Genomic DNA, 12,005 nt, shown 5'->3' on the forward strand with positions numbered 1-12,005 from the left:
GTTCCTGGAGGTCATCTCTTCCAACCCCCAGCTCAGTGCAGGCATCATGCAGTTACAGTATCCGTGGAACATGGCCGCCCAACCTCTGCTTAAATACCTCTAGCGAAGGCAAGCCTGCTGCCTCCTGCAGCAGCCTCTTTCACTGTCACCCAGCTCATGCCGTTACAGAGCTTCTAATGTTTTGTTGTTGTTTGTTTTGCAGGGGACCTATACTTTGAGAAAGCTGTGAATGGCTTCCTTGCTGATCTTTTCACCAAGTGGAAGGTAACTCTGTGCCTTTGGTCCTACAGCAGAAGGGCAGGCATGCTCCTCTTTTGACCACGATGCATTGCAACCTTTGCTCATATAAAGGGCTGCTTGTAACTGGTATCTTTTGGAGCACTTCCAGTAGAGCAGGGCTTCTCAGCCTTTGCCTCAGTGGGTGCCCCCAAACAGCTGAATCTGCCAAGGTGCAAATAAAATGTAGCCAAGAGGGGAGATTTCTGGATACCACCTGCTGTCTGTGGTCGAGGGACAGGTGGATCCAAAGAACAGAGAGGAATGGGAGACCTGAGGAGCCCATGGGACGCTCCCTGGGGGTGGATTGTGCTGAAACAAGAGTTGACTGGCTGTCATGTAAAGGCTTTTCAATTAAACCAGGGACAGCAGTCTTGAGAACAGACTTCGAACGTAGGGTGGAGATGAAGTAAGTAGCTTTTGGATTTACATAGAACCACTATTAGAAAGTAAAGAGAAACCTCGTCCTGTCTTGAAAGTGACAGGATTTTGAATAGGGAGAGTTTGCCCATCTCCATATTTATTACTTGACTCTCACAACTAAATACATATTAAATAGTGTTGTTTGGTGACTGCAGTGTTTTCACATTCTGCACTGCTCACTTGTGTCTCCATATCCCACTTTTTCTCCATCAGGTCAGAGGACGGTCCCTCGGGGATGTTCTCCATTTGGTTTTCTAGGGGAGAAACAGTTCTCGTTGCTTTATGGCTAGAGCTGTCCTGGGTGGGGTTGGAGAGGGCCTTGCTATGGTAGCATTGTCATGAACAAGGGCTTCAGGCGGTGTTACATTCCTTCCGGAAGTGTCAGATTCCTGTAAAGAGGAGCACAGGTTCCTGCATCCTCCTCACTGTCACGACTCCCCCCACTGAGAACGGGAGATCAAGAGCATTCCAGGTTGTTAAAGCAACTGTTGGGGTGCGTGTGGCTTGTGTGCATGCTGTATGCTAGGGAATCCCGCGAGGGCAGAGACTGAGGAGCCATTGCTGGGCAGAGCCTTCACCAGCTTCCTTTCCTGTCGGACAGGAGAAGAACTGCAGCCATGAAGTGACAGTAATCCTCTTCTCTAGAACGTTCTATGATGCCAAGTCATCAAGTAAGTAGCTGCAACAAATGTTCCTCTCCCTACCTTCTCTTGCGTGTGTAAGGGTCCTAGCCCCTTTACCTCACTCGCTGGGTATTTGGGTTCATTAGAAGATTGAGGCTGCAATCCTATACACACTTACTTGAGAGCAAATCCCACTGAACTCAAGAAGGGCTTACTTCTGAGTAAACACGCTTAGGTGTGTACTGTTGTCAGTTCATCCACCATAATGGGCATTCCATGGAATCCACTTGGCCCCCTTTCTCATGTTAATTCCCTACCATATAGGCAGGGCCTAGGTTTGCTTCATGGTTTCCTAGGATTTCATGTAGCTTGGTCACCTAGCCTTTGCATATAATTTAGCAGAAACCGAACGCACAGTTGCCGCATCTAATTAGCACCGTTCCTCTAGCCAATGCATGCGGATACGAATGTCCCTAGAGAAGCCTCTTTTTCGGGGGCTGGCTGGCTGGCACGCGCGCTGGTTGTCCCTCTGTGGGGGATGGAGGTGGCCGTCACATGGCCCTTGACATGGCCACAGCACGGCCATGTGATGGCAGACGCAGTCACCCGTAAACAGGTAGAACGGGTTCCAGGAACAGGGATGTGAGAGGTTGAATGGGCACTGAGGTGGAGAAGCAGTGGCAAGAAAGAAAGCAGTCTTCCTGTCTTGCGCCTGTGGCTTCCAACCACCAGGTCTCAGGAGGTTGTGGGATAAGTCACCCGCGCCACGCCACACGTGATGCAGCCCTTCCTAAAAGATTTAGGACAACTTTTCCAAACCTGGTGCCCTTCAAATATGCTGAACTTCAACTCCCAGCATCCCCCAGCCAGCATAGATGGCTAGGGGGTGCTGGGAGTTGTAATCCACACATCTGGAGGGCACCAGGTTGGGAAAGGCTGGTTTAGGACGGCAAACATGGTTTTTTAAAAAAGGGGTTTCCATTGCTTTCAGTCTTTATTGTATCAAGATGTATGTTTACACTTGTAAACTGGCCAAAAGGCAGCATATAAACACCTTTTATAAACTACCACCCCCCAGAAGTCTCGCATTCTGACTGGCCTTGGTAGCCAAGGATTATATTCTACTAGCCAGCTCTGAAGTCCAATTCAGCCATGATACTGCAACAACACAGAAAGAATTTTCAAAATAGCTTGATCACAGTGAGTGAGGTTATGTATTAATAACCCAGGCTTCATCTAGTTTAATGAAGATACAAGATTACTCCTTTCAAAACAAAACTTAATATTCAGTTCAATTCGTGGCTTTCAATTTTTTCCCCAGTTTTTGAGGATCATCTTTTATTAAGGCTAGTTAAGTGGATATATAACTTTATTAAAGCCTCAAATTTTATTCAACTTTCTGTCCAAACCCCCAAATGTGGGGGAAATGTGGATTTTGGCTAGTAAAGTGAATGATCCTATACACCACTTAGGCTGGGGTAGGAGAGAGATGCTGTTGTGAGATCAGCTCAAGAGCTCAGTCAAGGAGAGGGGAGAACACATCACTCAAAAAGTCGCAGAATGGTAGCCCTGCCTCCAGTATCCATGGAAACGCTGCCAGTGGCCACCGGTTGGGCTGATGTCCACTGGCCACGCACATACAGGGGAGCCAGTGAGCACTCAGTAGTAGGGACCTGTTCCCAGGACACCTCCTGCACCACAACCCACACAGCAGCAGTGCAGCACTCTGGTTCGTGCACTCCTTTGGCAGAGGCATCAGTGTCCCCTGCACTGCCAGTCCGCAGGCATCACTGCTGGCTGGGGCTTGAGCCCCTTTTGGCTGCTCACAAGCTCCATTTCTTCACGCGACACACAGCATCCACAGAGCTCCCTGGGCAGGGACCTGCAGAGAGGGCGCACAGCTCTCCTCAGGACAGGGGACCAGAACCACGGCGGGCGGGAAGAACTCTTTTGCCAAGCAGGGAAACAGCAGGACCTAGAGACGAAGTAAGGCCAGCCATGCAGCGGCAACAGCACCTCCATGCAGGATATGCGGTTGGGAAGCGGGAGGTGGGAACTGGAGCCCCGCCAGGGGAGGGGGGCGCCCCCACCCATTCTTGCATGCCTGGCCAAGAACTGTCCTCCAGAGGCAGATGAGCTACAGCGGCAGAGTGGAAATGTGGGGCTCGTTCCCTGCTCACTAGAGCTTTCCTAGGTCGCTATGAAAGCCCATGTGGAGATTGCCGGCCAGCAAGGGGGGAGGTTGTCCCCTCTTGGATGTACAGTGAAGGTGGCAGACTTTACCGTTCCGTAGGAGTTGCATTTCATCTTGCTTCTGTCTGTTTTAGATGAATTTCCAGAGACACAGCGCTCCTCAGTTCAACAAGATCATGAAGGAAGATTCTATGAAGACTTTTACAAGTAGGTTTTCCTTGTAGTCTTCCCGTTTTCTGTGCATTATCTGTATCCCATCTCATTGGTCATGCTGGCTGGGGATGATGGGAATTGCAATCCCTCATATCTGGAGGGCGCCAAGTTGGGCAAGGCTGGTCTAATTCTATACAGGGAATAACTGATCTGTCTTCCTCCAAGATTCCCTAGAAATTTTGTAATCATGCTAAGAAACCTGGATTCTGCAATTGACATATAACAAATTTATTTTGGGTATTTTACTCTAGTTACAACATTTATTTTTTTTGTGGAATTTTGAAGTGTTTGGGGGGAGTGGTTCGTTAAATGATTGTGTACCTGTGAGATGGATTGAGGTCCATGAGGGAGGGCGGAAATTCTAAGACCGAAAGATTTACCTAAATCCCTTCTAGTTTCTGAAACTAGAAACTGCTGGTGCTCTGAAGTTGCTTCAGAAACTTGAGGGCTAGAAACTTGCTGCTCTTCTGGAAAAATAATCAGATTTCCCCCCTTCTTCTCAGGTTCTAAGTTCATGTTTGTGAAGGTCTTAAGAGTTGTGTTGAATGTCAGGCCCATTAGCTGTGAAGCAGCCTTTGGATAGACAGTTGCTGCCTGTACGTCTTATCTTTTTCCTAGCTGTAGGCTACTTGCTCTCTTTCTCCATCCTGATTCCTTTATGATGTGAAGTTTACATACTCTATAAAGCTCTGTGCTGGTTTCATTTCTGTGTTCCCCAATCACAATGCTCCTTACAGAGTGGTGGTTCAGAATGAAAGGCGAGAGGAATGGACGTCGTTGCTTGTGACCATTAAAAAACTCTTCATCCAGTACCCTGTCCTAGTGCGATTAGAGCAGGCAGGTATGGTATTATTTTAATGTATTTTTGCTTATGCTTATTACTAAAATTGCAGGAAGTGTCGCATTCTAGATCTGCCGTGACATGACCTGGCATTGGTCCAGCCCTTCTGCTTGTGCCGCTGATGGAAAGGTTCTCGGGGTTTGTCACAATAAGATTCGCCTCGTGCAAAGGTTTCTATGGTCGTGCTCGCTAGGGCGCATTTCTGGATGTGTCCACAGCATGTGCTGGAGGGGCAGAGGCAGCGTAAAGCTGGTCAAAAGGAGGTAGTTGCCCCTTGGTTGGCGGGGCGGGCCAACCTCGTCCTGAAGGAAACTGGCAGCCTGTCTTGTTTGGATGCGGTCAGGAGGCAGACCTGGTCTGGGAAGATGTGGCACCTCCCTGCCTCACGAACAAAATGATACCATTTGTTGGCTGCATTCAAGGCTGGTGTTTAAAAAATATGCTCCCACGTTTTGAGGAGTTGGTCTGAGGGTCCTCTGCCCTCTGCTTTTCCAAGTAAGGTTTGCATCTGAGAGGTGGGAAGGGTCAACCTCCTACCCTGCATGTCTGTGTGTGTTTGCACTGGAAAGGGTGGGACGCCCCTGGCGCTCATGGGCCAGTCGCCTTCTGCAGGCCCAGGCTTGGTTGCTCGCCTTGCAGGGCCTCTGGGAAAGCGTAGGACTATGGCAGAGATGCTGCCACCACCCAGCCTCTTTGGGGACTGCCTGCTTTAAGTGGCATTGTAAAAAATGAGGAAAAAAGACTTGGAATACAGATTTCTTTCCTTCTCCTCCATGAAGGTGGTCTTCAGAGGTCCCTTTCTGGGTGCCCCCACCTTCGAAGGCCAGGCTACCTGTGGAATGAGGGAGGCTCAGCTGGTGCTACTTCTCATGTATTTTTGGTGCCAAGCAAAAACCATCTTGTTTTCCCTGTTTTTTAAAGCTTTGGTTGAACTTGTTTATGTGCTTTTATTTTTCTGTTTTATTGTTGATTATTTGATTTCATAGTTTTCAGTTGTGTTGATGCTTAGCTAGCTGCCTTAGGAGCGTGCGTGCGTGCGTGCGTGCGTGTGTGAGAGAGAGAGAGAGAGAGAGACAGAATCCTTCAGTTATATAACAAAGCTTGTCCTCCAACATTGCAGCTAAAACATGAAGCACTCTCTCTGTCTCTCTCTGTGTGTGTAACTAACATCTAGAGGGATTTCCTCCGGGATGCAATTCCACCTCCGCGCAAGGAAATTATTTGGAAGCCATAAACCTCTCATTTAATGGTAAGTATGGGTGATTCTTATGCTCAGCCACCTGGGCGTCTCTTCTCCATGGCACAGTCTTGCACCGCTTTGGCAACATGTGTTTGAAGGGGTAAATGGTTTGTGAGGTCAGATGAGGAGACTGATGGGTCATACGAAATCCTAGAAAAATAGTTTTCCTCACAGCAGAGCTGGAATCAAACGGTCCTGTGAACCCGTCCTGCCTTTCAAAAGGCCTGGATTACTGTAACCCGCAATACATAGTGTTGCTTCTGAAGTGTGTTTGGAAACTTCACATGCTCCAGAATGCTGTGACCAGAGCTGGTTATTGGGAGCATGTGGCTACCCTGTGACAACAGTTCAACTGGGTACTGGCTTGTTTCTGGGCACATTTCAAACAGTCCAGGTCCTGGTCTGAAGGCACATGAGGCAGCCACCTTGCTGAAGCTAAGCAGGTCTGGGCCTGGTCAGTGCTTGGAGGGGAGACCATCTGGGAACCACATGTAGCCACCTTGAGTTCCATGAGGGAAGAAAGGTGGGATATAAGTGTAATAAGTTTCAAAGTGCTGGTAACGACCGTTACAGCCAGCCCTGGAAAGGGCTTGGGACCGGGTTCTCTGAAGGGCCACCTTCTCTGATATGAACCTGTCCAACTTCTGAGATCATCAGGAGAGGCCCTTCTCTGTGTCTCGCCTCTTACAACTGACATGCATTTGATGGGCACATGGGAGAAAGGACCACCGTCCTCAGTTGCTGCACCCAGCCTTGGGAGCTCCCTTCCTGGGGGCGCTTGTTGAGCCTCCTCTCTGATAGCTTTCCACTGCCAGCAGGATACTTTTCTTTTGTTCTTTTGTTTTGAAAGGGTTTTGAGCTGCTGATGTGATTTGTTCTCCTGCTGCTGATTGTCAGGTTGATCTGTCCTTGTTTTGATTTGTTTTTTTATCTGTTTTTTATCTATGTGTTTTTCTTTTAACTATACATTACTGTTCTTAGCAACCTTGAGCGCTTATTGCAGAAAAGTGGGATAACCATTTAGATAAGAAATAAGCAGGAAATAATTGTTGAGGGCATGAATGGGGAAAAATCATTAGGAAAGAATTCTTCTGTCGTCTGTTGACTCCAAAAGACTGAATGCCCGACCGCAGCTCTCAGAAGTGCTGTCAAGCCTGTGTAATGGGGTGAGCTGAACTTCATTGCACAGGGAGAGCATCTTAGGTAGCTGTCATGGCTGAGAGCGAATTGTCATCTGAAAGCCACATTCATTGTAAAATGTTGGGTGTTCTTTTGATCCTGGCTTTTATTTATTTAGTGTTCGACAAACATTACATCAATCGAAACTTTGACCGTACGGGCCAGATGTCAGTGGTCATCACGCCTGGGGTGGGGGTCTTCGAAGTGGACCGGCTGCTCATGATCTTGACCAAACAGCGCATGATAGATAATGGTGAGATGGATTTAGTAGTAATCTGCAGTTTCCCTGTGTGTTCTAGAGCCAGCTGTATTATCCTCTCCACACTGTCCCTCATATTTCCTCTACATGAGCCAGGCTGGATATAGATTCAGGCAGCCAGTAGATAGCTTTGCAGCAGGGAGCAGCTGTTTCTCCCAACCACCACAATTGTGGAAATGGCTGTATCAGCCTGGCTCATTTGGAGGATTTTTCTGAAGATCCTGTACATGGGAGGGATTGCAGGTGTGATCCGCCTCCTGATTCTGCTCAAGTCCAAAAGTCATCTGCACAAAGATAGGCTCCTAGGAAGGGCTGTTCCTTTCCAACTTGAGGGCACCTCCCAAATGCAGAGACGGCTTCCTTTTCAGGTATGCACAAGAACAGGAATCGGCAAATGCCTCTCTCGTCCGGCAATCTGTCCCCACAGTGTCCTCTGGGAAATGCACAAGCAGGACAGCTGCACAGTGCGCAGTAGCACCCTCCTGCTGGTGTTCTCCAGCAGCTGCTATTCAGAGGGATGCTGCCTGTAACCCTGGAGGTGGTGTGTGACCGTCATGTCTACTGGCCATTTGATAGCCCTGTCCTCCACACATCGAGAGTGAAGGCTGAGAGTCAGGCACTTTGGAAAGTCAGGTCTTAAAATCAAATCTTTGTTTACATTGCTTAAAGAAGTGAGTGATACTTTATATCGTCAGCAAAACCATGCGGGAGAACTGTTCATTGTAGGCGAGGATGTTTGAATCCTCCCCCCCCAGCAAACCCCCCCCCCCAGTTCTTACAGTCCAGTCCAGTTAACACCTTAAACCAGTCGGACCTCAAACAGATTCCTCAGCATCCAGACTGTAGGTGCCTCTTAACACTCCTCTCCTCTCCTCTCCTCTCCTCCAATCCCCACCCCCACCCCGGACTTGCTTCTCTCTGCAGGGATTGGGGTAGATTTGGTGTGCATGGGGGAGCAGCCACTCCATGCTGTGCCGCTCTTTAAGGTAAGGCATTGTTTGGTGTGTTTTTCTTTTTCGCTCTTCACTTCTGCATCACCACCCGATGCAGAGTGCCAGACTCTGCTCCAATTTCTGTGCCAGAATAAATTCTCCTAATTAAAGAAAAGTCACGTTTGTATAATTCAACTTCCACAATACAAGATTTCCAGATCACTTGTAATGTATCGATGAGGGATAAGTAGCAGAGAGGCCTGAAAGACAAGACCGGCCTGGGGACTGGGGCTAGCTCGGCAGGTTGGCGTAGCCAGGGGAGAGGACTCGGGCCAGAATCCTTGCTTCTTCCCATTCACTTCTGAACTTTCTCCAAAATACTGAGGACTAGGAACAGGTTTTTGTCTAAATGAAGGCTTAACTATCTCTGGGCTGCCGACTTGTGTGTCCAGTACCAGACCCTTTGCTTTCAGGGCATACCCCTGAATTCCCAAAATGCAGCATAGCCTTGCTGAAGAAGTATTGATTAGTCTTGTGTCCCTCTAACCTTCTTGTAGCTGCACAATCGCTGCAGTCCTGGAGATTCTCGCCTGGGGGATGATTACAACATACCACACTGGATAAATCACAGGTACTTGCCTGGAGTAGGGGCCCTTGCAGCTGTGGCTCTTGCATGGAGGGCTCCACCGTGGGCCATGCGAACAGGGGCTGCTCTGCTCCCTCTTGAGCTTTGCACAGACCCGGGGAACTGTACAGCTGGGTCTGAGCCTGTCCTCCCTCTTTCCCGACCCCAAAAGCCAACCCTGGGCATGGCCCCCTCAGCCTCCATGGCCACATTCTGTGTTTGCTATCTGGTTTTGCTGCTACAAAGGTCTGCGGGTTTTTCCTGCATCATTTCCCTGCCTAAAAAATGGGAAGCCGAGAAAGATTCTTGACTATGCTTGGAAAAGGGCTCTTTGCAGTCCCGTCCTCTGTGCAGCCCCAGTATGTTCCACAGTTAACCCTAGTGGGCTAGTTGGCCTTTGGCCCCCCTTTTGCAGCTAGGAGCAGAGTATGCCAGGGGAGCACTCTGGGGGAGGGGCTGTAGCTCAGGAGTAGAGCCCCTGCCTTGCATGCAGAAGGCCCCAGGTTCGATCCCCCAGCCGGGCTAGGAAAGAACCTTGCCTGAAACCCTGGAGAGCAGTTGCTGCCATTCAGTGCTGGGTGAGGTGGAGCCATGGTCTGATTCGGGAAAATGTAGCTTCCTTTGTTCCTACGGAATTCATCTTAAATGGAAATGTGTTTATTTTAGGTGGACCCTAAAAGAGGTAGCCTAAAATGGGCTCTGCAGCTCCTTGCTGCGAACCACCTGCTCCTTCCTGGGTGCTACACTTTGGTTCTTTTTCCCCCCAGAAAGGACTTTGCCTGTCTTGCCTATTCTCAGTCACCAATGGTGAGAACTCCCCCTTGCCTTAAACATTGCTTTCCCCCTCTCCTCTCCTCCTTCAGTTTCTACACCTCCAAAAGCCAGCTCCAGTGTAACAGCTTCACTCCACGGATCAAACTGGCAGCCAGGAAAGTAAGCAAACTGCTAAAGAGCCTTTCCCTTGACCCCCCCCTCCCCTCGGTCATAGTGGAGAGCTGCACTAAGTCCGTTTTGGGATGGGGGTGCCTCAGCCAGCAGCATAAATCTTTATTTGTCTACTTTGCTTGAAGTATGAAATTAGGAGTTGTTTCTCTATAAAAAATACAGTCATTAAAACATACAAATGAAAACATCATCCAGTCATCCTCTTTAGCATGCCAGATGAATTGTCAAAATATTCTTAGTGAGTTCCCTCTCTAGAGCAATACAGGAACAGTTCTGTACCCCAAGATAACTTGTGTTTCTGATGCTTTCTCTCCTTTGCTGTGTTTTTTTTTTGCAACTTGGATTCCAGCTGCAGAGTGAAAAAGCAAAAAGTGGCAGGGATTGTGAGTAATCATAACTGCATAATTTTTAATGTTTAAGGGGAAAATGAAGACCTTACATGGTAGCTGTACTGAAAGAAACTGTTGTGCAAAGAGCCTAGGAGATTATTGTGGCCAAAAACAGCAAAGGAGAACATGTGGATTGGGGTGCTGGGATGGTGTTGCAAACCAGAGCTTGTGTGATGCCTCCACCTCATGCGGTCCCTTCTCTCCCTCCTCCTGTGCAGCCAGGAGGAGAATAATCCAGAATTCAGTTTCATCTTAATGGACTCTTGGTTTGTCATTAGGTGTGAACCAGGAATCATGGTTTCAAAGACAATCTAGTCCATTGCTAAAGAAGCTGCCAACAACAGGCCCCCAGTTGTTTGGCTGGCTTCTTAAATGAACCCCTCCACGGGGCCTGCATCTGTGTCCGGTGCCCACCTTTGCAGGCAGGGCCCTCGTTCCTCAGAGGTGTCCTGCAGCTGGTGAAGGTGACCACTGTGCAACCCATCTGCCTCTCCACCATAGTGTTAGGAACATACGCAGAGCCCTGCTGGATCAGACCTAGGGTCCATCTTGTCCAGCATTCTGTTCGCGCAGTGGCCGACCAGCTGCCCGTGAGGAGCCCACAAGCAGGACATGGGTGTGATCGCACCCTCCTGCTCATCTTCCCCAACGTGCCTGAGTGCACCAGCATCAGGTACGCCTAGGCCTCTGATACTGGAGGCAGCAGGTAGCCATGATGCCTAGTGGTCATTGATAGCCGTATCCTCCCATGAATGTGTTGAATCCCCTTTTAAAGCCAGCCAAATTGGTGGCTATCACCGCATCCTTTGGCAGCAAATGCCATCGTTTGAGTGTGTGTGGTCCTCCGGCAGCTTAAAAAAAAATCTCCAGCCTTTTCCTGCATGAGCTTCCCTTGGAGCCAGCGTCTGCTCTCCCTGGTCAGAGCTGATTTGCCCAAGGGCTTGGACCCAGTCCTTGAAAGATGCTTCAGGAATCACACGGTGGTGTTGTGTTCCAGCTTTGGGAGCTCCTAAAGAAACAGAAAATGCCCTCCCTATTCAAGTGGATTACGATGGGTACGATGCCCAAGTTTTCCGTCTCCCTGGACCGTCCAGAGCCCAGCGGTGTATCACCTTCAGGTAAACAAGTTTGTGTAGGAAGTGAGACAGGTTTAAGGACACACAGCTTGACTTGAAATAACCGTGACACAGCCTGTGCAAAGTAGTGAGCGCTTCGCAAGCACACCTTTCTCCCTCTGGCATCCCATTTTCTCCCACTCCGTGCCCCCTCTTGTGCCTGACCTCTGCACCATCCCACTTACCACCCACACCCAGTTGCTCAGTTCTGGTCACTGCCTGCTCTGCCCACCCCATGTCCTTGCCTGTGTGGGCAAACATTGGGCAATGCATTCTGGGGATTCATCATGACCACTGTCTGAGGATGGGACCTGAACAGCTCCCGTACAAAAGTGCTGCTGCCCATTCAGGTGAGGACATCCAGGCAGCTGGAGGGGCAGTGAGAGCCTTGTGGGCATTGGGGACAGCAGGCTCATTGCGAAGGGGAAGGCGCACGAGCCCCAGTGCGCCTCGGCCCTGCACACTCCCTCTCCTCCATGTGCAGAGGAGGAGAATGAGAATGTCCACTTCCACTCTCAGAACAAACCACAGTTCCGTGTTGCATCTGAGCTTGGAGAACTATGGGTTGTTCTAATCAAAGCCAGTTTAAACAAACCAGGATCAAAACTCCTGGTTCACTGTTAATTAAGGCCTATCTTAAGGAGCGCCCCCAGCAACACCAGACAGGCCGCTTAACAAGATCAGCCTCGGATGGCCTTCTCTCTCTCCCATCAGCCAGGACAGCTAGACTGGTGGGGACGAGGGAGAGGGCC

At 49.4% G+C, this 12,005-nt stretch overlaps 1 protein-coding gene across 8 annotated transcripts in view; it reads left to right on the forward strand.

Moving 5' to 3' along the window:
- Nucleotides 1–12,005, forward strand: part of DEPDC5 (DEP domain containing 5, GATOR1 subcomplex subunit) — a 70,968-nt gene that overhangs the window by 17,357 nt on the left and 41,606 nt on the right. For all 8 annotated transcript variants that reach the window (XM_084819898.1, XM_084819902.1, XM_084819903.1 and 5 more), the window contains 11 exons: nucleotides 203–264; nucleotides 1,301–1,370; nucleotides 3,650–3,722; nucleotides 4,466–4,569; nucleotides 5,744–5,818; nucleotides 7,107–7,241; nucleotides 8,172–8,233; nucleotides 8,737–8,810; nucleotides 9,668–9,737; nucleotides 10,099–10,132; nucleotides 11,136–11,256. In XM_084819898.1, coding sequence (XP_084676024.1) covers nucleotides 203–264; nucleotides 1,301–1,370; nucleotides 3,650–3,722; nucleotides 4,466–4,569; nucleotides 5,744–5,818; nucleotides 7,107–7,241; nucleotides 8,172–8,233; nucleotides 8,737–8,810; nucleotides 9,668–9,737; nucleotides 10,099–10,132; nucleotides 11,136–11,256 — 880 coding nt within the window. The remainder of the gene's footprint in view (nucleotides 1–202; nucleotides 265–1,300; nucleotides 1,371–3,649; nucleotides 3,723–4,465; nucleotides 4,570–5,743; nucleotides 5,819–7,106; nucleotides 7,242–8,171; nucleotides 8,234–8,736; nucleotides 8,811–9,667; nucleotides 9,738–10,098; nucleotides 10,133–11,135; nucleotides 11,257–12,005) is intronic.

Source organism: Heloderma suspectum, chromosome 13 (genome assembly GCF_057233095.1).
Source record: "Heloderma suspectum isolate Gila_16-S chromosome 13, 16-S_ref, whole genome shotgun sequence".
NCBI classification, from domain to species: Eukaryota; Metazoa; Chordata; class Lepidosauria; order Squamata; family Helodermatidae; genus Heloderma; species Heloderma suspectum.